The sequence below is a fragment of the Oenanthe melanoleuca genome, chromosome 10, assembly GCF_029582105.1.
Source record: "Oenanthe melanoleuca isolate GR-GAL-2019-014 chromosome 10, OMel1.0, whole genome shotgun sequence".
Lineage (NCBI taxonomy): Eukaryota > Metazoa > Chordata > Aves > Passeriformes > Muscicapidae > Oenanthe > Oenanthe melanoleuca.
The window spans coordinates 13,861,410-13,886,683 of NC_079344.1; the positions used below are offsets into that span (position 1 = coordinate 13,861,410).

The following is a 25,274-nucleotide window of genomic DNA, read 5'->3' on the forward strand; positions in this document are numbered from 1 at the left end:
AATTACTGGTAATAGAATAAAAGCAATAAAAGACTGTCCATGACAGCAAGTGTCACCAGCACCCATTCACTGCCTTCTCGTGCTGATTGGGAGGCCAGGGAGAATTCATGCTCCACTCAGGGCTGCATTTCTGGCACAGTGCTGATAAAGAAACTGCTGGTAAAAGGCCAGGAACTAGGGAAAGAAAGGAATTGTCTCTCATCCCTCCCTGTCCTGACTCCATAAACAACTCCAGAATGAGGATTTCTGGGTATCTGGGGGAAAAAAAGCCTTACATTCTGAGGGCTTTTGTGGAACTGCAGAGCCTGTAGTATCTGCTTTGAGAGGTAAACATTGCTCTCAGCCAACTGCTTCCTAACATCTGTGAGAACCACCGAGATAGTTGAAATTCCTTACAGATAAAGGAGGAGGTAAATGGACACATCCCCCCCTCCCATGCAGAAAAGTCAGGATGGGGTTTGCACACTGTTAACTCACACACATACTGGCTCATGGCTCTTCCACTGAACTCAGCTGAGCTCAGACACTGGGGTTTTGCCTGTTGAGTTTGCACTGCCTAAGAAAGATGCTTGAATGGATGTTATAGCACAACAATCTCAAATAAGAACTCCAATTTGTAAATTAGCTGTTAGCAGCTCTCATAAACACTTCCCCAAGTCCTCCTCCAGCAGCAGAAATAGCTCTTCACTCTCTAAACTGCCAGGCTATTAAGAACAGAAAGGCTTAGTTGGCAAACTCCTGGTGCCTGACTCATGATGAAGAGCTGTGTCTCAGCTCCCTTCAAGAAGGAAGAGGACAGCAAATACTCATCAAGTTTCTCACTTCCTTCCCAGTTACAGCTTGGATTCTTGGAAAACAGAAACCTTCTTGGCACAAAAAGCTGTTACTGAGACCATTTCTTATGTTACATCTTCCACCAAAACAAAGAATAAAAGGGTTATTTTACATATTGTGTGTCCATCCTGTTATGGAAAGTTGGAATTGACTCCATACTTTCCAAAACTCTTCTGGCATGTTCGAGCCCTTATAGCCCTATTTTCAACACGTGCACTAAAATTAGTTAAAATATAATTACTGCATGTAGAATCTATCCATCTAAATTCAGTGACCTGGCCACAGCAGTCATTTCTAAATTAACCAGCCAGGATATTACCAGTTACTGTAGGAAGACTTTTTCCTACTTCCTTTCCCTTCATGATAAGTCTGATTATTGCTAGAGCTGTTCACAACTTTGTGGATACTCTCCAATGAGACCTGTCTTTGTGTATTCTTTTCTCTTACAAGCTACTTTTTGCATTATCTAAGTTGTTCAGGCACCTCTTTCTTACACAGTCCTGAACAAAGCAGCAAAATGAGTGGAATGAAAATATAACCAAGCATGTTAATATATCTCTTGCTCTTTCACACCTACTCCCACCCTCAGATACCCAGTCACACACAAACACCCACACTGTGAGTGTTCATCTCCTCTTCCTTCCTCTGGCTTGCCAGAGACTAAAATAATGTGGTGGTTTCCACCATTCCTGCTACAACGTCACTGTTAAAATGCCTCAAACACCAGAAAGATGGGTAGATGAGAAAACCAATCGCTCCATAATTATAACAAGTCCTGGTTTTTGATTCTTGATGGGAAAAATGTATATATATTAAAGGGCAAACAAACATCTGGAACAAGTATCACCTGACTGTGACAGAATGTGCCTATTAACTGTGTCCTCTACAGGCTAATTGCTTGAGTTACTGAAGCCTCCCAGCTCTCTCTAATTCTGGGTAATGTTTTGTTTCATAAGCAATTTGCCATGTTTATTCATTTCCCTATCCAGCTCATTTGCACTTGCAAAGAATGAAAAGGAGGCAATGTTTGAATGGTCGCTCAAACCCATAAGAGAATTAATTACTTTATGCAGGATCTAATTCATGCAGGAAAAAGGGAGTTGGGGGATTTTATTATTTTTTTTTCCTCTATATCATACTTTCAAAATCAGTCTGCACACACACATATTGTACCTCATGAAATTCATCAAATAAGCAAATATTCAGTCTGCACATCCATGTCTCTTGGCTGACTATGAAACTAACCTGATACTTGTCCATGTGAAAAACTGCGTACAAGTAAAAGACTGATGCAAAACTAGCCATATCTGAGTTTAAATGAACTTTAAAAAATACCAAAATAGCACAATTTTATACACGACAATTCCCAACTGCAATGCAACATTTACAGTTTCTGTAAAGAGTTATTTCAGATGCACAAAGGGATGTGAATAGCTAACAATTTGTTAAATATTCAACCAACCATTATCATAACAGAGTTATTTTCTTTACATAATTCTCATCATGAGCTGGAGAATGCATGGCCAAAGGTTGAAATAAAGTCCATGAGCTCACCCCACCTGTAAGCACATTCCTTCTCCCCAGGTCACTATCGATTAACATGGATATGTGTATGAACCTGCAGCCAACAAAAGGGGTTCCAAAGGCCTACCTGGCTCTTGGCAGGCCCCTCACAGAAGGAACTCTCAACACAAGGCTACATTTCATGGGACACACAGGAGTTCCTGAGAAAACCTGGATTTATCTCATTGGTTATTTATTTAAAAGCCAAGGCTCTGAAGACAATTTAGCTAATTTCAGCAATTAACTGAGTCAGCTGGGAAGCCGGTGAAGCACCAGGCTGGTGTTTTGCAGCGCCCCAGAGGGATGGAGGAATGCAGGAAGATGTCAGAAGCTTCACACAGGGAGGTGACTCGGAGCGGGAAATGACTCCTCGGTCACCCGTGGAAATGCCAGCACATCCTCCAGCACAGCACACACCTGCTGGAGGATGCCCTGCTGCCATCACACACCACGGCAGGGCCAAGAGCAGCGTTAACTGCAGTACGTGTGCAGTGCAATCAAAGCACTTTGCTCTGCAGCACGTCTTGGGTCGGCTGTCGCAGCCTCAGCGCTGTGGGAATGATGATTCCGGCCCACCATCCACTCAGACATACTCACAACTCTCCCACTTTGCTGGGGTTTCCTAAGCTTCTGCTTCTAAACGTAACAGCAAAACTCTGCACTTATTGTTTAGTCTATCTCCCAAGCACTACCTACGGATGATGTGCTCAGGTTGACAGCACGCAGCGGGGTGAGCCCATTTCGCTGCCCAGGTACAAAATGGGGATGTAAGAGCAACTTCTTGAGCCAGGGCGCTTTTTTGTTTTACAAGGCACAGAAACGCACAATATCTGTGTGGACACGAGCTTTCCGCGCTTCCAGGATCTCTTATTTACAGCTAAACCCCTTCACCTCCTGCTCTTCAGTGGGGCGAGAAAGGGCTTCACACAGGCAAAGCGGGGGGTGAACAGCAGCACCACATCGTTTTTCCATATTTAAGAGTCCCAGCAAGCACGGCTGTCAGCGGGACAGGCTGAGACCGACCCAGCACGGCGCTGCCTCCCTCTCTCCCGCGGCAGCACCCAAGGGACACGACAGACAAGATTTGCTCTCAGCGCGGGGACACCGAGGGCACATGGCTTCCGCACAGCGCTGGGGACATGGGGAGGCGGCAAAGCGAGCACAGGAACCCCGAGCCGCCGCCGCCCGGGGACCCTCACGGAGGGGCGTGCGGAACTGGGGGCGTGCGGGGCTGAGGGGGCGTGCGGGGTTTAGGGGCGTGCGGGGCTGAGGGGGCGTGCGGGATTTAGGGGCGTGCGGAGCTGAGAGGCGTGCGGGGTTTAGGGGCGTGCGGAGCTGAGGGTGAAGGCCCCGCCCCCGGGCCCGCCCCGCTCCCTGTTTACCCACAGGCTGTGCACGTGGTGGCCGCGCCGCGCCATTGGCCCGCGCGCCGGGGCCCTGCCGCCGCCCCGCCAATCGCCGCGCTGTCCACGCGCGCTCGGCCGCCCGCGATTGGCCCCGCCGCGGCGATCACGCAGCGTGACGCACTCCGGGCGTGCGCCCGCCGAGTACCAATGAGGCGGGGGCGCAGGGGCGGCCCGCGGCGAATGGCGGCGCGCGGAGCCGCGGGGCGGCCAATGGGCAGCGCGCGGGGGCGGGACGCGGCGCCGCGGGCGCTGGCGGAGACGGGCGGGTTTAAAGCGCTCGGCGAGGGCGGGCGCGGTTCCCCCGCGGCCGGGGAGCGATGGCGGCGGCCGGGCCGGGCCCCGGGGCCGGCGGCGCGGTGAAGACGCTGGCCCTGGTGCTGGAGGACGAGGCCCGGCGCGGCGGAGGCGGCGGCGGCGGCTACTGCAGCGGGGACACAGTGTCCGGGCAGGTGCTGCTGGAGCTGGCGGGGCCGCTGCCGCTCCGCGGGCTGCGCCTGGAGGCCGCGGGCCGGGCGCGCGTCGCTTGGAGCGAGAGCCCCGGCGCGGTGGCCGGGGCGGGCACGTGGGGGGTGGCGGTGCGGGCCCCGGGGCCGGGGCCGCGGCGGGAGGCCGAGGTGCGGTACCTGGACATCCGGCAGAGCCTCCTGCGGGAGCCGCCCGAAGGTGAGGGCAGCGCGGGCCCGGCCGCTCCCGCAGCCGCGGCGGGGGTGGGACCGGGGCAGCGGCGCTGCGGGAGCGGGGCAGGGCCGCGGGGAAGCGCCCACGGCCGGCAGCGAGGGCAGGCGGAGGGGGGAGCGCTGCGGGTGGAAATGGGAGCCGGGACCCAAGAAACAGGCACGGCCGGGGTGGGTGCGGGGGCACGGGCGGGACAGCGCTGCCGCAGCCCTGGCCCCGCCGTTCCCTGTGGGGTGGCTGAGAAACGCGGAGCGGGGCTGGAATTAAACCCGCAGCCCGGCTCCCTGCGCTGTGCGGGTTTCCTGCGGAGGTTCGGCCCAGCTCTGGATCCCATCCGTGCCCTACGCGCTGGGTGTGCTCTACAAGCAGCTCCTGGGAGCTGCCGTGGAAGAGCCTGCAAGCAGTCAGGCTCATCCAGTGGATTACGGAGGCAGAGGAAGCTCGCTGTTGCAGAGCTCTGCCACACAGACACTGCAGCACTATGGCAGCGATGGAAAATTAAAGCTAGAACAACGACATTTAGTTCTGTAAGGGTGAAACGCAGCTCAGGCTGCTGATCTGTACAGAAAGCAGATTTAGGCCTTGTTAACTGTGTAACAGTAGGCCTGATATTAATACACTGGGAGCTCATATGTTTATAGTATTTCTTCATGCTGGCCTTAAATTGCAGTTTTTTCAGCATATAAATTAGTTTGTTAATTGAAAAGTAGATTAATTGCTGCCCTGATAAAAAGAAATTTACTTTATGATTTGCAGAAGCCATTTTGGATTAGAAATTGGCCAGAGTCCTGAACTGAATCTCAAGGTCTCCCATGTTTCCTTGATTTTTGTTTTTCATTGAAATCTCATCACAGCATAAATAAAGCATGGGCCACAGTCCAGAACCCACTGGGATCAATAAGAACTTCTTGCATCTGGGTGTTTTGTATGCATAAATAATTTATAAAAGTGTCTGCTTTGTTCTATTTCTGGAATAACTAAAACATACTATTCATTCTTATCCTACAGGTGAGGAAAACTTAATTCTTCTAGATGGAAGACATGAATTTCCGTTCAGCTTTCAGCTCCCTCAAGAGTAAGTTCAATAATCCAACCTGAAGGGATTGTGCTGGATGCTGCTTGTAGTGGAACATTAACTTAATGTAATTTGACTTGTGTTTTTTTTAGTATCAGCTTTATATATTTGTCTTAATAAAGCACTGCACAGACAGGCCTTGTTTGCTTCAGCTGCCCCAAGCCCCTAAAAGTACAAGCTGTAAATTGGGAAATGTTTACGTACGCAGAAAGTGTTAATGTTTGGAGCTGCATTATTAATTGAGGGTAATCGTTTTATGACTGCGTTTTTTCAGACCTCTGGTGACCTCTTTTACTGGGAAATATGGCAGTATCCAGTACTATGTGAAAGCAGTTCTGGAGAGGCCTGCTGTGCCTGACCAGAGTGTGCAGACAGAGCTCCAGATCATCAGCCATATCGACGTCAGCTCACCAGCTCTCTTGGTAAGAGGTCCCCCACTCCTCCTCCCCCCTGTAAAGCCAGCTGCAAATAAACCATTTCCAAGCAGCGTTCACATCCAGCCATAACCCTTCCCATGTTATTCCAGAGAGTCATTTTCTGACTTCTGAAAGCATGTAAGCTCCCTAAGCTTTTCTCTATAAATAGATGATCTTAGGTTGTGTGAATAGCAAACAGAGTGGCTTTTTTAATACCATTGATTATATCCCTGCTGGCAGAGATGCTCCTGCCAAAAAGTTAGGCAGCCTTCAGATGCATAAATAAGGCTTAATAATAGTAATGCACGAGTGCAGAGTAGTTACTCTTACCAGAGCAACTACATTCACAGGGCTGCAGTGTCCTAAACTCTACAATAATAGTAGGTTGAGGAACAGTAATTAGGGAAGAGTATTAATCATGCCCAGCCTGTCATTTAGGCTCTGGCCATTATGTTACGTATCCCTGCATTTTGCATGTCGTTTTCTAACATGAAGTGTGTGCACGCAGCTGCTCCAGAGATCCTTTCAGTTATTTCCCTATGACAGATTTGGCCGCATTAAAGCATTGAGTTTTTAATAATCACTGGAAATACTGTAGAGTAATAAGAAAGATCAGGCATTAAGTAATGAGTAAATAGGCAAGATGGAAGCTAATGAGCTGGATTCTTTTATCTCAACCCATATTATGAAAATAATATAAAATTATACCTTGCACTTTCATGATAGCAACTGGATCTAAATGGTTATTCATTTAAATATGAATGAGTAATTTCTATTTTGTTTTAAATGGTAGGATAATTTTAACATCATGACGTGAACGTAGAAAAGAGATGTTTTGAGCAGGCTTTTTTTCCCCCCTCATTACATGCTTACATTTTAATCCATTCTAGAGAGAACTTAGGGTATTTTGGCAGTGACATCTGTAAGCAGAATAGTCTTTATATTCAGCAGTTAGGAGTTTGAAGGCATCATACCCACATTCTGTAAGAACAGAGCAGACCACAGGTTATTGCACAGAGGAGTCCTGTGAGACACATCAGGAAGGCAGTGCCAGTCTTAATGGATTCCAAGGCTACCACCAAAAGTGCAAAACAACAGGGCTTTTTCACTGCAATAAAGAAAATACAAAACCAATTTGCATTATTGTACTGACTGGGTGCCACTGCCCAGTAAATCATTTTGAGTAGCTTTGATCCTGGCTTGGACCCTTGACAGTGTGTGCTTGTGAGTTTATTCTAAAGAAAATGTTACAGGCAGTGTAAATGTTACCCAATGCAACATCCTTCAATAATTAAGATGTTTTTTGTCTTGCCTGTACATTTCTGGGGAGGTTTTGTGGCTTGCAAGCAATGAAGGTGCATCCCCTTAGTCCAGTGTCTATATATGTTTTATCTTTTCTTAAAGATACAAAAGTTAAAAAAAATTACCTGCTTCACTGTTAGGTGTTTTCAGATAAAATGAATTCTGCACTAAGAAACATGGAGATAAACACCACAGTACTCCATGAAGCCTTTGAAAAGTTCATTTTGAAGACAAAGCACATGCAAAGACATATTTGTCGGTGTTGCTTAGTACAGTTTAAATACAGATTGGGATTTCAAAAGAGAAATGTTCACATTGCCAAACTTGGTTCCATTTCACACGGCAATGTCATGGCAAAACTAGAGTTGCACTGAGCAGTTCAAGGATTCAGGTCATGTGGATTTTAGAGCTGGGTTTCAATGACTGATATGCACAGCACTAAACTGCAAGTGATTGAGAGCTTAATCCCATAAAATGAAAAATACTCTATATTTTATAGACACCTGTTCTAAGAAGTCAGGAGAAGATGGTTGGCTGTTGGTTTTTCACCTCTGGGCCAGTGTCTCTCAGTGCCAAAATTGAGAGGAAGGGATACTGTAATGGTAAGAGTAGTTATCTTAAAAATTTAAATATTAAGCATCTAATAGGTTGGGTTTTGTTTCTTTAATCTCAGTGAAGCAAACACTTTGCAGTTCAAAGAATACTTCTGTTTAATAGAAGTAAATTAAGATCCATATGAATTTAAATTTTTAAAAAATCATTTTGCCTTTCCCTTTGGGACTACAAATTGAAAGGAAGTCCTCTTAATAATCTTACAGAAAATCCACATACATTTGAGTGTAAAGAACAAAATGTTTTTATCTGGGATAAAATACTTAGTTGGGATGTAATTAGGTTTTTGCATCCTATTTGTATAGGTTTACTCTTTGGTAAGAATGAGCTTTAGCAGCTTCTTCATCTTGATAACATTAGATACATGGAGAAAACAAAATAAAACATCCTGAAATTCATTTAGCCCTATATAAAAGGAAGATTGGGGCATAATTTGCAAATAAAGCTTTTATAGCTTGTTCATTATGCTTAATGTTTCTAAATGAATCATTGTTTATGTGTAAAACATAGTAGGTGGCTATAATTTTGCCTGGATACCACTCTGGAAAAAATAAACTGGCTGGAGGAAACTTAACAAGTATTGTTCTCATAACACTGCAGATGATGTACGTGCTGTGTAACATGCTTTGATACTCCCAGAGGAAAGTTGGTAAATACAAATTATTCATTGGACTTTTTCTGTCTCTAAGGGGAAGCCATCCCAATCTATGCAGAAATTGAGAACTGCTCTTCTCGTTTGATTGTTCCAAAAGCTGCCATTTTCCAAACACAAACTTACCTGGCCAGTGGGAAGACAAAAACCTTCCGTCAGATGGTTGCCAATGTCCGAGGAAACCACATTGCCTCTGGGAGTACAGATACCTGGAATGGGAAAACTCTGAAAATCCCACCTGTATCCCCATCTATACTTGACTGCTGCATTATTAGAGTAGAATATTCATTAGCTGTAAGTATTGGGTTTTCAAATGTACAAACTTCAGATACTGCGTTCAGTTGGGGACAGAATTTTCTGAGTAGCTGTTAGGTTTTTAACTTGGGAACTACAATAAATACAAATCTAGGAAAAGGTGTCCCAGCCCATGGCAGGGAGTTAGACCTAGATGGTCTTTAAGGTCCCTTCTAACCCAAACCATTCTGTGACTCTGAAAAATAAATATCATGAACCACATACTTGAGAGACTGAAGGTCATGAAGAGATTCTGAGATGGAAAGATGGGAATAATGTGGAAAAGGGAAAAATGTTTCTGAGGAAGAAGCAGCTTAGTTTCAGACATGTAGGGATTATTCTGGGAAAGCATTTCAGGCTGAATGGGGTCCTCAAGTGATCCTTTCCAGAAATGGGAAGATAAGACTGAAAGTCAAGTGTGTAATTATGTTTGTCAAGATGGTTTTTATTTTTTAATGCCACTTAGAGACAAGATACAGAAAGAAGGAAGCTGCTGAAAAATAAGGAAAGCTGCCAGGGTATCAGCTAAGAATATCTGGAATGACAAAGCTCTTAATTTTTAAATTTGCAGAGTAGGGAGTAGGGCAGCTTTTAAGAGCAGCATTCAATGGGGTCTCATGATGTTTTTTTCTTCTGTTTGGGGGTTGTCACATAGGTGTATATCCATATTCCTGGTGCTAAGAAATTGATGATTGAAATGCCTCTGGTGATTGGCACTATTCCATGTATTGGATTTTCAAGCAGAAACTCCAGCATTACCAGCCAGTTTAGTATGGATATGAGTTGGCTGGCATTGACCATGCCTGAACACCCTGAAGGTAATAAATACATATTGAACTCTCTCTAATCCAGCACAGCACTGTCTGCAGCAGATGGGTGCAGTGCCAGTTTAAGGGCACTGCCAGGGATCTAGGCAATGGAAGAAGGACTCAAAAAGTTTTAAATTGAGCTCCAAAATAATTGGTGAGGTTACCCCAACCCCAGCCTTCCTGAAGTCTCTCTGTACCCCATCTGACTGAAACAAGTAGCTTCTGATGGTGGGAATATTCTCCTCATTACTGAATGTATTTTGATACAGCACAGGTTTGCTGCTGGAGTTGTCCTAAAAGCACAGCACTCTCTGTATTCCTGCTGAATCACCTGAGTTTACTGAGAACATAATTTTAGCTACAGTGTTTATGAGTTCAGTGCACTTCCAGTACAGTTTTTGTGGTCCTGGCTATACTGTAATGCAGATGTTCTTGCTGTGAGTGAGTGAATAGTTTGAAATATGACAGAAGCATCTCTTGTGTTTCAGCACCACCAAATTATGCTGATGTAGTGTCTGAGGAAGAGTTTTCCAGACATGTTCCTGCTTATCCGCCACCCATTGACTGTGAGGAACAGTTGTGTTGTCCTGTCTTTGCTTACATACAAGAGTTCCGGTTTCAGCCTCCACCTCTTTATTCAGAGGTAAGAAAATAAATAGCAGGTGGTGTTTTTATTGTCAGATAGCAAAAAAAAAAAAAAAAAAGCCAAACATACCTAAATGCAGGAATTGCAGGCAGTAATAGTTGTGTTTCTTCTCTCCTTAGATTGATCCACATCCAACTGATGTAGAAGAAGTTCAGCCTGTTTCATTCATGATCTGAAGAGGATCTGTAACAAGCATCATTGTGATGAATGTCTTAATCTTTCTGCTGCTTAAGCTGGTAGTGCAGCTAAAAAGGAAACAGTTTTCTTTTTCAAAACTTCAGTCTGTGTACAAGAAAGGCAAAGGAAAATGGCGAAGGAGGTATGAGCACGTTTGGTGATAAAAGAGAACCTGCTGGATTAGTCTGCACAGAGGATAACAGGGGAGCAGCTAAACTTGGGATACTTGAGAAGTACCTGAAACTAAAATGCATCAAGGAAATACTGAATGCTTTCCAAAAAGTGGATACACTACACAAAGTACAAGGAGGAGATGTGTGGATCTTCTGAAAAGAAAAGAATTTCTATTTTGTTTGCAACACTCTGGAAGCATGTACATAGTGATGTGGAGAACTCCTGTAGTAGAACAGAATGTGGGGTAAGAAAACATTTCCAAAAGATTCCAGTGTTCAAGGGGCTTCAGCTTTGCACTGTCTGCATCTAAAAAAGGAACACTACTGCTACTCAGAGCAAAGTCTTTACTTCATATTTGATGGGAACCTGCCCTTCTCACGACTGCCACGTGGTACTATTGCCTCATCCATCATGATCCTGAGGACACCGTGGATGACAGAATGGCTGTTACGCAATATTGTAAAGGCAACCATTTCCTGAATGCAAGGCACAAGTGTGAAACAGAGCACTGAACTTTGAGATGAGCTTATGCACTATGCTTTCTTTCAAGGGATTCTTAAGGGAATTATTCTAACCTCTTCTACTGTGAGTTCTTCTTCTGCATCTTAAGCCTATGGATAGCATGATAAGGGGAAGCATGGCAAGGGAGAAGCCTTTTGCCAGCAGCAAAGGTATACTTAGCAAAATGGACAATATTTATTTATTCAAAAGCCTTTATAAGCCTACCTCTGTTTTGGATATTTACTTATGGTCAGATTTGAGACCAAAAAAAAGTCTTGTTAAAGCTCCAGTATACTTCAAGGTTCTAAAAGGGACCCTAAATGGTTTCTGTGGTTAGTGAATGAGATATGAGGTGTAGGGAGAGGTGTAAATATACCCAGAATAGACATAGCTTATAACTGAAGTGAAAGCAGACATCAGGGGAACAAAGTCCTCTGGTAATGGCACAAAGCTTTTCATTACTCCTGCATTTTTGTCTAAAGATCTATTGTCAGGGGCTGCACTGGTCATTTGCTATCCATACTATATTTGTTGGTGTGTTTCCTTGTTTGTTTTTTCTGTTTAATTTTGTTTTGGTGCAATATTTTAATGTTTTCTTCCTCAGGTCATTTAGAACAGTGAGAGTTTGTTGCTGCTAAGAGTGAAGGCACAGCATTTACTTGCCCTTCTGCTGCCTTCTTTAAAAAGTAGAATGTTTGCTTCCTGCCAGCCATCAATTGGGATCAGTAAACAATCACCAACAGATCACTTACAGGAGCAGAAAACAGCATTGTCAACATGCATGTTTACAGTCCTGTCTGAAATACAGGGGATTTTGGACTACTAGAAACACTCCATATGTCTTACAAAAGGGTTTGGGGTTAAACCCCGGTGCTTCATGTGGTAAAACAGTGTACTTTCTGATAACTACAGACATAGTAATTGAGTTTCCTTCATTTCATCAATAACTGCAGTTTAAACAAAGTCTAAATGGTTTTTTATGAAATCTGTCTTCACTTAAGAAGAAGGGATTTTTCTACAGGCATACATGGATATATATTTTTAGTCTTCTTTTAGTATAACTTCCTTACATTGTCTAATTTTCTAGCACTTCACCTCCAATCACTTTTGCATCAGTGATTGACATTTCCAAACTGCAGTTACTACTTTCATTTGCAACATTTAGTATTGTCTTCTATAGCAAATGCAACTTTAACCAAAATTTGAGTGCATGAATTAGAAAAGACATTCCAAAAGTTATTATTTAAGTCTCAAGGTGTGGCTCTCATGCCTTTTTATTTAAGTGAGGGCCTGCCCATACAATCAATGCAGGATTTTCATTCACATCATCTGGAAAGGGAACAAGAATCTTTTCCTTAAACAGATACCATTATAGTTACTTGAAAAATAATTTGGTCATGTGTTAACTTTCATGGTAATAATTCAAAATATTAGCTTAAAGAACATTAGGTGCTTTTTTGGACTGTAATACCTGACAGGTGATGTGTGCTACCTGGGTATAATCATGGTCAAGCAAACAGCAGTATGAAGGGTAAAGATGTGCTTTTTTTTTTTTTTTTTTTTTTTTTTTTTTTATTTCCTAAAATCTTTTGAGTTGTTTTTTATTCTTTGCAGATAAACTGTGGCCTTAGATTGTTTGCTGCAAAAAAAAGTCAACTATCATGTGTTTCTTAGGAAGCACACATGGCCCTTCAAAGGAAGGGTGAAAGCAAGATTAAGTTCTGCTCTCTGGCACTTGACTTAGTGCAGAAATTGATCCTTAAAAATAATTACTGTTTGCACAATAATAAGTTCAATATGCAGGGGCTTTGTTTTGATAACTGTGAAACAGTTTAAAAGAGACAAAATAAAAAAAGCTGTTTAACATACAGGAACATGATTGTATTTTGTACTAATGAATGAGCCCCATGGGTTCTTTGTTAATAAAAGTGTCAAATCTACATTGTGCTGTTCATCTCTGGTTTGGTGCTGTGTCAAAAAATACCTGTATCTACCCTACAGATCTCTAATTCTTCTCTGATCTGGGAATTATGTCACCATTTTAGTTTCCTGAACTATTCACAATCAGGGACTGGAACAAATTGATCAAACAGGGCCTACTCCCACCCATAGTTATTATGTAATAGAGGCTCTTACCCATAAGGATTGAAGGATGTGAGCTCTAATTGGATTTCTCATCTCATGTATTAATCTTAGAGGATATTTTATTGTTTCCTTTAGACAAGATTAGAGCAACAAGCTGAAGATAAATGCATCAGAACAACCTTGGAACCAGAGTGCAGAATGATTAAGCAGAGACCATGCTGCTGTGGGGAAAGAGGTGACAAACTACCTGCCCCACTGCTCACCTGAGCCAGGAGTGAGATGCTCAGTCTCACTGAGGTCCTGCCTCCCAAGGTTTTGAGGAACAGCAGCCAACAGTTGATTCCTTCTCCTCTTTCCACTTTTGAGGGAAGATGGCAAATTTCTCCATGGAAAGTTGAGGTGAAGATGCTGTTCAGAATCGTGGAATCACAGAATAGTTTGGGATGGGAAGGACCTTAAAGCCCCCTTCCATCCCACCTCCTGCCAGGGATACTTTCCACTATCCCAGGTGCTCCAAGTCCTGTCCAACCTGGCCCTGGACACAGGGATGGGGCAGCCACAGCTTCTCTGGGCCACCTGTGCCAGGGAGGAATTTCTTCTTGCACCTTGATAGCTAGCAGAGAACTAGCAGAGGAGTCATCATTCATGAAAAGAAAAATTCAAAACCTCAAATTCTGGTCTTAGATTATTTTAAAAGCTCTCTCACTAAATGATACTTAAATATCTTGCCACTAATTTCACAGTAGCAATTCCACTTCATCTACTGTTTGCTTTTATAGGGGAGCATGTCTGCTTGTGTGGAAGAAAGTGATCCTTATTGCTGAACTAATTAGACTAATCAATGCACAAATTATACAAGCTGCAATTGTCTATTAAAATATGTCTGGTGTTTAAACAGGTAGTAAAAAGCCAGGCAGAGATAGAGCAGATCCTGCAGGCTCATGTTTGCAGCTCTGACTCTTCTGATGTTTGCATGGAAACGCTCAGTTTACGTACAGAGCAAGAGAGATCATTTAATCAACTCCTGGGGCATGTTCCAAATTATCAAAATAGCATGTTCCATGACTTCACCACCCAATTTGGACAGCAAAAGGGAACATCTAACTAATTTTGTAAAATCTCTGCTGTTAAATAAAAACATGTTTGGAGAGCACAGTTTGCAAACAATGTTGATTTGGAGATAAACAGTTGTTCTACAACTCCTTACAAAACCCAGGCATTTGTGCTCTGTTTTCTAGTCAAATTCTGCTGATTTTCAGTGCTCTCCTCAGAGTGGTGACTTAGCACAGGGACACAGAGCCTGGCCTTCAGACTGCTGCCTTTTCTAAAGCTGATTATATAATATGTTAACATCAATATGGACAGTACAGGCTGCTGCACAAAGTAGATTCTCCAAAGAACTAATTAGGTCTAGGATGAGCCCAGTTCACTTTTAGTATTAACATTTTATATATGGCATAGACAAGGTGACAGTCTTGTTCCAAATTATGCTGTCATTATTTCTAAGCAATTAATAGGAAATTACAGAAAAGCTCTGCTAGAATATCACTGCGTTATTGACATTTAGAACAAGTGACTAATAATAATTTTCAGTAAAAAAAAACTGAAGGGTGGTTTTATGTGGAATGGAAAATGGCAACTCAGGTGGAACTTCACTGGAGTGAGGCTGTGGGCCTCTTTAGCCACACAGGGCAGATTCAGCTGTGCTACTGATAAATCTCCAAACACCCATCCCTTCAAAAAAAGGAGGAGATCCTTTTTAGTTTTGGCTTACATTCAGCCACCTGGCTGCCTGTAGGGTGAGGAGAAAAATGAAAGACAAGGTGAAAGTTGGAGCCAGCAGCCAGTTTTTGTCAGTGAAAAACTGATTATTTCACAGCACCTTGGAGCAGCATCAGCCTCCCCAAAAATGAGGTGCTGGGCACTGATAGAGGTGAGAACAGAAGCACAGGCAAAAGGGTAGTGTTTTGCAAGGTTTTAAACAGAATTGTTGCACACTCAGAAAGATCCCAAGTCTCTGTATAGGCCAGTCCTATTTGATGTCATGACTGGATTCAGGTTATGTTGGTCACAATTTGCCAGACCCCAGCTTGATTCTTACTGCTGAACTAATCAGACTAATCAATGCACAAAAGAGAGCACAAGTGACAAAAGTTAAAATTTCATTTATAAATTTAAAGCCTGAAGTGCTTTTTTCCTATGCCTTAATGAAATGTGACCAACTCAGTAGCCTTTACAAATTAGAAAGACACTAAGAAAGGAAATATTCTGGTGTCCTGAGTGTAAAATGAGAGCAGAAAGGGAAGAGCATCGACTGACCTGACAGATTCTCTTTCTACAGTGTCCTGGAGGTGTCTGAGAGGATTTAGTGTCCACACAGGCTGGTGAAGTTTGGCACACTGTGCCCCAAAAGTGGCATTTTGGTGTGAGCACATCTGCCCCTCGCTCAGGTCCTGGAGCAGGTTGGCCTCAGCCAGTACCTGCCACGCAGCACTCAGACCTGCTTAGCACAAGGGAGCAAGATCAGAAAGGCTGAAAGGAATTCCAAGGAGCCCTCCCAAGCTGCAGCCAGAGCTTCTCCCGTGTCAGGGCTGGAGCAGCTGTGCTGTCACCTGCAGGGATGTGAGTGACACAGGGAGCTCCTCCGGCCAGTCTCACGCCTCGGGGCAGAGGCTGGCGGTGCTGTTTGCAGAGTGTGAAATGGAAAGGTCTCCAGGAAGGGCAGCTCTGCAGACTTTCCCTCATGTGATCCCACCTGCCGTCGCTGCGAGAGGACTTTACTCTCATCCAAACAAATTAACAATTCATTTCCAACCCTGACATGAAGATTAACCCTGCCAATTAATTCCTTAATCTCTTGCTGCTGACAAGGCTCGCAGTTGCCATGTGGATGCTCGTCCACTGGGGCCTGGAGCAGGGCCATTCTGTTTAATTAATGCTGCATCCAGGAGACTGTGGAGCTGATGCTCAAACATATTCCAGCAGTACAAACCAGAGCTGCACCTCACACACCCCCAGCAGCCTGTGATGGGGACCTGCACAAGGGCAGGCACCATCTCACTGTGGCAGATTTTGCTGCATAAGGGGTGCTTTAACCAATCCAGAGATGTTTAGCCATGGTTTACTTGTCGAAAAATGCTTCTTGGTCATCTTTTTTGCACATTTCTGTTAGCAGCAGGGAAAACAACAACCCACAGAGCAATGTCAGTCTCCTTGCTCCTGCCTCAGACAGCTGACAAGATGTTGGGTTTGGGCTTGGGGCTGCAGGGAGGAGGGGCAGCCACGCTGAGGCTGCTTCAGAGGGACAGGTTAGATGAGAACTGAACTGACATGGGCTTGGAAATGTGTGAAGAACAGTAAAAAGGAAAAGTGATGCTCAGTCACCTTAGAGAGTCTTTGTAAACCTGCTGTAACAAATTGGGTCAATTTTCCTTTGTTTTTCCTAGGTTTTGCCATATATAATTAAATATACACTGCCCATTAAGGTGCTTTACAAAGTGAACTAATACTCAGTAAAATCTATGAATAATATTAAATTAAAGACTAAAACCTCTGGACATACAAACCAGGAAATTGCAGGTGTATAAACTAAGCAAGCAACAAAACCCCCATAATTTAGTGCTTGTTACAACTAGCCCGGTGGGTGGAAGGAGTGAAGGGATCCCAGAACTGCAGGGAACACATGGATTGTATAAACACACACGTAAATGGTGTTTACAGAGAAGTACAAGGAAAGAGGCAGGATGATACACTGGACAGGACACTCTGCTCCACATTGAAGTTGGGTAATGTCTGCCTGGGGGTTTTGTTGTTATTGTTGTTGTTTTTCATGGATTTGGGCTCAATGCTCAATATACACTGAGCTCCCTTCACCCCTTTGCAATGGCCAACCAGACAGAGGCAAGAAAACCTGGATTTTCCTGCGGATTTCTGCCCACCTGCTCCTGACAGGGCAAAGGAAACATCTGCTGTTGGGGAGTTACGAAAGGGGAAACAACATTCGATGCAAAAATTGCATCTACCTGCTTGGAACAAGCTGTGCAGGTATCTGTCACTGGTCACACTGGAGAGGTGTTGCCTTCTTCATCCTTTTTTTGAGGTGTGCAGCAAAGCCAAGAGCAGTTTGAGGACTGACAGGGATCAGTATTTCTGCAGTTTAGGCATATTCCCAGACTCCATGTGTGCCATGACACTGGAGAGCCAGCTCATCCTGTCCTCAGGGCTTGTTTCCATGGGACTTGACAGAAGGACAAAAACCTCATGGGCTGTTGCTCATGACATGGCATTTCTGCAGGAATCTGAAGCTGTCCTTGTTGATTCTTTGCCGCATTTCCTTCACAAAGTCACTTGGTACCAATCCTCACCAGGACTTGGGGCTCTGGGCATGCGTGGCCCGGGGTTAATTTGCTGCTCGCTGCAGGATGATTTGGCAATTCCTTGTTTTCTGAAGTTGTCACACTGTCTTCTAGGAGCTCCTGCTATAAATAGCTCTTGGGTGGGTGCCAGGGATGTATTTTTTCCAGGCAAAAGCCCAAACCTAGCAGTGAAACATTTGACTACCCAACACAGCACACCAGGGCAGGGACACGGGCAGAGAGGGGATCTGCTGGTTGTGCATTGTGTGAGTTGGTAGGGAAGCCCAAGCAGCGCTTAGAGCACCATCCTTCCCTCTTGCACTCGATTTATGCTTAAAGTCATTTATCAAATGCAACTTTGTGCAATCCACAGCAAACACTCTGAGCAGAGCTCAGTCCTGCTCAAGACATACCCAGATATTTTGCTTCCATGCTCAGCTGAGCTGGTCTGTCACCCCCTGATGTATTTGGCACATCACAGGCTGTATTCTCCCTCTAGCCCACTCCAGCCCCTGCCTCAGGCCACTCCAAAGCAGAGAATTTCCATGAGCCTCCCACTTCTGCTTGCACAGGCTTCACCCAGCAATCTCAGCAATCATTTGCATCTCCTGTCATTAAGCCGCCTGTTTGATCCCAGCCAAACTGTCCTTATGGGGATCTGGCACACACTTGGGATCCAGGCACGTTGGGATAATGACTTCAAGGCTGTTTAGAGAGGTTCCCATGCCTACAACAGTTCACAGCTCAAGGAGAGCCCCATCTCTGCCTGCAGCACTCACTGTTACACATGCTGCTGGAAAATCTTCCTTTGGGGAGGGAAAAGCATGACAGAGAATGGCCTGACATGGAGTTCAACAGCATCAGCCTTGGCATGTTTTAATTCAGTGCAAGATGGAAATCCAGGATGGACCAGGCTTGGCTGTTTACCATCCCCTCTTGCTCTCCCCCACCCACTCTCTCCATCCATTTACAGTGGTGCCACTTTTCCCAGGCATAAGCCATCACCCACAGGCCTGAGCAGGCAGCGATTCCTCCCACTCCTTCAACTGCACCCTAACTACTCCCTTCTTCCCAGACAAGGGCACGCCAATCACTGTTATCTTGGCTGCATCACAGCTCCAATCCCTGAGCAAAGACAGGCTATTCTATTGCCAGGCCTCAGCTGTTCAACCCTTCCCCCTCACACCTCAATCACATGGATCCTAAAATCCCTGCCCAGGGCAGGGGGTGGCAGAGGAAGGCAGGAGCAGGGCTTGCTGTTCTCTTGCTGTCACAGCTTGCTTGCCAGCTCAGCTGAGTGAGACCATCAAGGCTGTGCCCCAGCCTCTGCTGTGCCATTGGGAAGCAATCCTGCCATGGCTGGCACGTGTTCCTGGCTCTCTGGCTGGCAGGGCTGTGGGAGGCATTCTAGGATGCCAGGAGGTGCCCCTTCTTGGGAGACCCACCATTCCAGGAGCAGCAGGGCAGTTCTCCTGCCCTGGTCTGGCACCAGGACACGGCTCACACACCATGGGACGGCTCCCGTGCCAGCGCTTGTTCAAATAATGACATTTCAGGCTGACACCTGCAGAGATGTTTGCATTTTGCTCTCTTGCACCTCAGTGTTTTCTTTTAATTGATCTCACAGCCTGAGATTTTCCTAAAATATTCAGTGGTTTCATGGCGTTGCTTCCAGGAGCATTTTGCTCCCAACAGGCTGCAGTGCTCAGTGATGTGTCACTCGTTCTCTCCATGATCTTGGGCTTTCTGGGCTCTGGAGATCCAGCTGCTGGCTTTCCTGCCCTCATCCCTTGGCTCCTTTTCCTGCTCTCATCTCTTGGCAAAGAAATGAAACCAATTTGCAAGGAAATCTACTGCAGACATTGTTGTCTTCGGCAGAGTGGAAACTCCCAGATGCTTTTGCTGTTGCTGGCTTAGGAACATTTGTGGTTTCTGGCTTGTCCTTGACAGGTACGAAACTTGTACAACTGCTGAGTCATGAGCTGTGCTGGGAGTGACACAACACACCCCACAGTCAACTTCCAGAGGTGGCCTTTGGCTGAAAATTCACTGGGAGGAGGGAGAGGTGAGCACCAAAAACATCTGTGGGGATGGTGTGGGCCCCAGGCCTGCAGCAGCCGGGAAGAGGTGGCCCAAACCAGAAAGGGGTGTGTGGCTTCCACAGCCTCCTGGAGCATTAGGCAGAGCTCCTGGGCAGGACAGCTCACTTGGAATACTGCTCCTCCCCTGAGTATGGCTGTGAAGGGAGTAAATGGTGTCACATCTGCCTGAGAGCCAACAGCAGAGACAACTCTCACTCCTACCTACCCAAATATACACATGGCATCCCGTTCTCTCATCCCATGCACCCCAGGTCACTTCTGGCAGATTATTAAGGAATGTAATTACAAACACTATGAAGAAAAAAGGGTGACAAATATTTAGTCACCGTCAAGGACACACTTGGAAGGAATTTGTTTTTCTGCATCGATTCTCTGATAGCCAAAGGACTCGCTGTATGGAAAGCATCCAAAATCCACAGCGGGAAGTATGAGTTCCTTCCCTCTGTCTTGTAAAGCAGAAGGGAAGGAATGGCTCTGTAGAGACCCTGCCACTGCTGGGCAGCACAGAAACAGCCTGGGCAGCTCCTCTGTGGAGAGGCACATCTGAGATGGAATGGGCCAGGCTGGAAAGGATGGAGGTGCAACACAAAACCATCAGCGCCACACGGACCTGGTGGCCACGGTGATCTGCTGGTGAGGGACCACAAGCACATGGTGCAGTTTGTTGAGGATAAACAGGCAGCTCAGTAAATTTATCTAGGGTTAGTCATGCCAATAGGAGCCACAGCCTATTGTAACATTACCAGAATTCATTAGGTGCTTCCCTGCCATCCAGATGAGTAATAATAATAACAACGATTAATACTTCAGACATGAACAAGTTAATCCTGCTCTTTTAAAAGCAAAAATATTGCTGCCCTTATTTTAAGGGTGGGAACCTGAGATAAGCAAGGAGGGTGACCTAATCGTTGTTGTTCTGTGGAGTACCCGATCACTTACGGTGTTTTGGCGCCTGGCTCATTAAGGTAATTATTTTGGTGATCCACCCATAAGTAGAACAAGTGGCAAAGGTTTGGAAATGGAGAACAGACCGTGCTGCTTTGTAGGATACTGGATAGTCTTCTCATTACTTCTGACTGGAGGCAACAGATACAGGAGTTTTGGGGAAGAAAAGCAGGATATGGTGGAGGATGCTCCCTGCTTAGACCTTGGCTCCTGGCGAGCACCACAAGATTGATGCACGTTTGCACTCTGCCCCAAAGCAGAGTGGTGTCAGGGACAGGCACAAAAAGGGGACAAAGATTTTAACATCTGTCTGGAATTCATCCTTCTGGGTCCAGAACCAGACCTGGTTTCAACTAGGCTGGATTCAGCACAATGTAGAAAGGACAGAGGGTCACCCACCTCTGTTCCCACAACCAGCATGTGAAAATATTTCCCATTTGACCAGTCAGACTCAAAGTTGTAGTTACCAATCACTCTCTACTTCTAATGAGCTTGTCCTGGAAAACTCTCCAAATACTACTGACCAATCAGTCTTTACTACATCCTGCTTTTTGTGATGAATTCAAGGAGCATATAAACCTGCTACCACTTTTACCTACCTCATAGCTGTTTATTTCAGATAGCAGAAACTTCTGCTTTTAAGCTTCAAACACTCAATCCCTTTATAAGAATAAAAAATTTAAGCCTTCATACCAAAATCTCCAAATAAGCACTACTCGATAAGCACTACAGTAATCCCCATAATACATATCCATCAGTCCTACAGTCAGCCCACAATCTGTACACATCAGAGCAGTTTTCCTGGGGGATTCAGGAGTCAGTGGACTCCTAAATCCCTGCCTTGCCCTCTAAGAGCAGAGGTGACAGGGGACAGGCCAGGAGCTGCAGTAGTTTCTGTGTAGTCAAGGAGCCATTTCACCCTGTGCCTACCTCAGGCACACTTCAGGAACATTGGAAGCTATAAAGCTGGAGAAAACCTCAGTGAAGGAGGCACTCAGAAAGCTTATGACTTAAACCAGCTTACTCCTGACTCTGCTGGAATGGCCCCCTCAGCACACCCAGACCTGAGCCAGGGTCCCACCAGAGCAAGAGGATGCAGCTCATGGGGATATTTCTCACATTGATAGTTTCATCCTCATGCTAAACCAGTCCTTCTCAAAAGTGTCTTGTTTTCAGCTGGGATAGGGTTAACTTTCTTGTTATTAGCTGGTACAGTGACATGTTTTGGATTTAGCATGGGAATAATGTTGATAACAGCCTGATGTTTTAGTTGTTATTTACAAGTGCTTACTCCAAATCAAGGACTTTCAGTTTCCCATGCTCTGCCAGTGAGCAGGTGCACAAGAAACAGGGGGAAGCACAGCCAAGAGAACTGACCAAAGGGATATTCTGTGCTACAGAATCTCAGGTTCACCATATAAACTGGGGGGAATGGGCTGGGAGCTGCCTGGGGACAGGCTGGGCATCAGTCAGCACATGGTGATCAATTGTATTGGGTTTTACTCCTCTCTCTCCCTCCTTGTCCTTACAATTCCTATTATTACAATTAGCATGAATAAAATACATTTTATTTCAATTAATAAACGGTTCTTATCTCAACCCACAAGTTTCACTTTTCTTTCTGATGCTCCTCCTCACAGAGGAAAGAATGAGCGAGTGGGTGTGCTGTGCTTGGCTGCCAGCTGGGGCTAAACCATGACAAAAGGTGACAAAAAGCAGAAACACGGTGGTGCACAGCAGAGAGAGACAGTCACCAGTTCCTGGGAAAATCCACCCTGTCCCAGTGTGCACTTTTTCCCACTGACACCTCTGCCTGGGGCAGGCACAGTTGCTGCTCAGTTTATCTAAACTGGTGGCACAGGCAGCAGAACGACTGAGTTTGGCACATGCTGCTCTGAGATTTGTGCAATCCTATCCAGCAGTTTCCAAAGCTTTGGGATTTTGCAAAGGAGTCTGAAAAGCAGCAAGAGACCTTTGAGAATAGCAGCCCTTGAAAAATCAGCTCAACCACGTCCCTGTTACTTCCTGGCAAAAAAAAACCAAAATGTCACCTCGATCACACGCTGAACAGTGGAAAAAACCAGGCTGTTTTCTTCATCTTCCTGCCCTGCTAACCACAACCTGAGAGATGTGAGGAGGATCATGTGCTCTCCTGCAGGTTGGGGCCGGTGGAGAGAGCTAGGGAGGATGGTGGAATTTCAGATTGGGTTTGGGCATGCAGCCTCACAATGCCAAGTCAAGAAATCTCATTGGGTTTGAGCAATGAACACGTCTGACAGGAGAAAGGGAAACCCCAAAAGGAAAAGGAACATAAACTCCGTGAGACTGGTGGAGTCCTTTTCCAGAATCCAACAGTCACTGGTCCCAAAGCTCTTCCCACCCTGACCCTCTCCTCATTACTCCTCAATGATTTGCCCCATTGTGCTTTTCCTGAGCCAGGGGCTCTGGAACAAAGGTGGGAGGCCATAAATGCATCTGAGTGCCACGTCTTCCCAGGGAGCCCACAAGCCTGACACATCCCCAAAGCATTACCAACCTCACCCAATTCCCAGAAAGGATTTTCCAATGAAATGGCAGATGCAGCTTCTGTCTACCACACTCAGGTCCCTTAATTCAGACTGCTGTACCTCCCTCCTTTCTGTTTTCTCTCTTTCCAGTCCAGAATCCATCAGTAAGGGGTTAGACAGCAAGAAGCAGTGTGGCACATCATAAAGGAGAGTGGAATCAGTTTCCATCCCAAAGCCCAGTCCCCACCCTGACACTCGTGACCTTGTTCAGCTGTGACTGATGCCTGGCTGAACTGCACCTCCCACCAGACTCACTAAACCAATCCTTTTAGGGGGATTTCTATTTCCAGTTTCACTCTGAAACAGTCCATTATTTGCAGAACTGGGGTGACCAAGGGGTCAAATGAACCTTTCCAGCACCCAGACAACAAAGCATTCATTTGATATATAAAGTTATCATTGCACTGCCTCACATATTCTGTTCTCAGGCTGAAGGGGTCCCTTTTCTCCCCAGCAGCTCTGGTCAACACCAGAGCTCTGTGCTCAGCCCCTGCCCTGGTTTTGGCACAGGGGGAGGTTGATAATCCTCTCTGCTCCACACACACGACCTGCTTGGCTCTGCCTTGGACACCAGCTGCATCAAGCTGTGGTTTTGCCACCTACGTGATATAAAAGAGCAACCCTGTACAGAGGACTCTGATGGATCAGATTGAAATAGCAAACTAATGCTGGCCTATCCAGGCCACTAAGAATCAGAAATCAGATTACAGAGAAGTCACTTACTGCACTGTCCTCCAAACAGGAATTATTCAGGGGATATAATGGAAGGGGAAAGACTATTAGAAATGAAATGAAATGAAATGGCCAAACAATGCTCAAGCACAGGGTGAAGTCTCCACCCACTGAGGCACATTGAGCAAAGGGGACATGTGCAGAGGACTGAGAGCAGCAGCTTTGAATTACCCCCAGACATGGCACTCCATTGCTCTCTTCAGCTACTGGAGCTGGCCAGGGTGGACACCAGGCTCCTTAAGGGTTCAGAAAATATTGATTTTAAGTAGTTGGGAACATAATAGTAAGGACTTTGCCATTCTGCACATCAAGATCACATTCCCACATGTTCAACCCATGGCTAACTTGACTGCTCCCAGTCCTACTGGCCAGGAGACTCCTCTCTCCATCTCAGAGGGATGAGGATCATCTGAAGCTCTCTGTTGGAACAGGAGCTGCCTTCCTGCAGGAGGGCTTTGCCCTTGTATCAAATGATCAGAGAATGCAGATATTCACTGGCTGTGTGTTGTTCTACCCCAGCTGCCAGCACTGGGGCACCCAGGGGTGTCACAAGAGCTGACTCAGCAACCAGCCAGCCTGGAGCCAGCAGCCTCAGATTGGAAAGCATCAAAAAAAACAGACTATGTCCCAAACACAGCAGTTCTCACTGCATATAAACAGCTGAACTCCAAGATAATCCAAAAATCAAATGAACCCTCAAAGTTCTCCCTTTACCACCAGCTACACTTCGTCTTTGTGCCCAGGACACCACAAAGCTGATGACTGGAGGGAATAAAACTGTGCTCTTGATCAAAATTCAATCCTATTCTTTTCCAGCTTGTGGAACAGAGACAAAACAACATTTAAGTGTCTGTCATTTGCCAGTGACCTTGGAGCAGAAATGTCCCGACAGCCCTTTGTGTTTCCATCGCGATGAGCTGCGTCCCCGCTGTGTGCTGCCAGCACAGGGAGGGCTGAGCCCAGGGGGTTCACTTCTGCAGCCACCCCAACCCTCAGGTACTTCAAATATCCTTCAACTGCCCTGTTAATGCTTCCAGAGTCACACAGGCTAGCTGAGAAGACACAGATATTTCACGGGCTGAAATTCTGCTGCTCTGCACGAAGCAAAGAGATCCAGGGATCCCTTTTGGTCTCACAGAGTGTGACCCTGGCAGAATTAATACCCCCAAGTGCCAAAAACACCTTTAAAAACAAGAAACTCTTCCCAAGTCATTAATAATTATTATTATTATTATTATTATTGTTATTGTTATTGTTATTATTGTTATTAATGTTATTAATGTTATTATTGTTATTATGGACTGCACCCAGATTTGACAGGGCTACATACAAAGCCTTTTCTGACTGACTGA

General features: G+C 45.4%; 1 protein-coding gene and 1 long non-coding RNA gene across 2 annotated transcripts; one reads left to right on the forward strand and one right to left on the reverse strand.

Annotated features, from left to right (window-relative positions):
* Window positions 1–4,068: 4,068 nt before the first annotated feature.
* On the forward strand, window positions 4,069–13,076 carry ARRDC4 (arrestin domain containing 4). The gene is made up of 8 exons (XM_056499927.1): window positions 4,069–4,466; window positions 5,487–5,553; window positions 5,828–5,975; window positions 7,771–7,873; window positions 8,573–8,829; window positions 9,485–9,647; window positions 10,127–10,281; window positions 10,404–13,076. Exons 1-8 carry the CDS (start codon window positions 4,121–4,123, stop codon window positions 10,458–10,460), a joined length of 1,296 nt encoding a protein of 431 aa, XP_056355902.1. The 5' UTR covers window positions 4,069–4,120; the 3' UTR covers window positions 10,461–13,076.
* Window positions 12,680–23,340, reverse strand: LOC130257431 (uncharacterized). The gene is made up of 3 exons (XR_008841325.1): window positions 23,251–23,340; window positions 15,541–15,721; window positions 12,680–13,629 (listed from the first exon to the last, which is right to left on the reverse strand). It is a non-coding gene; the product is annotated as an uncharacterized LOC130257431 (long non-coding RNA).
* Between the last annotated feature and the right edge of the window lie 1,934 nt (window positions 23,341–25,274).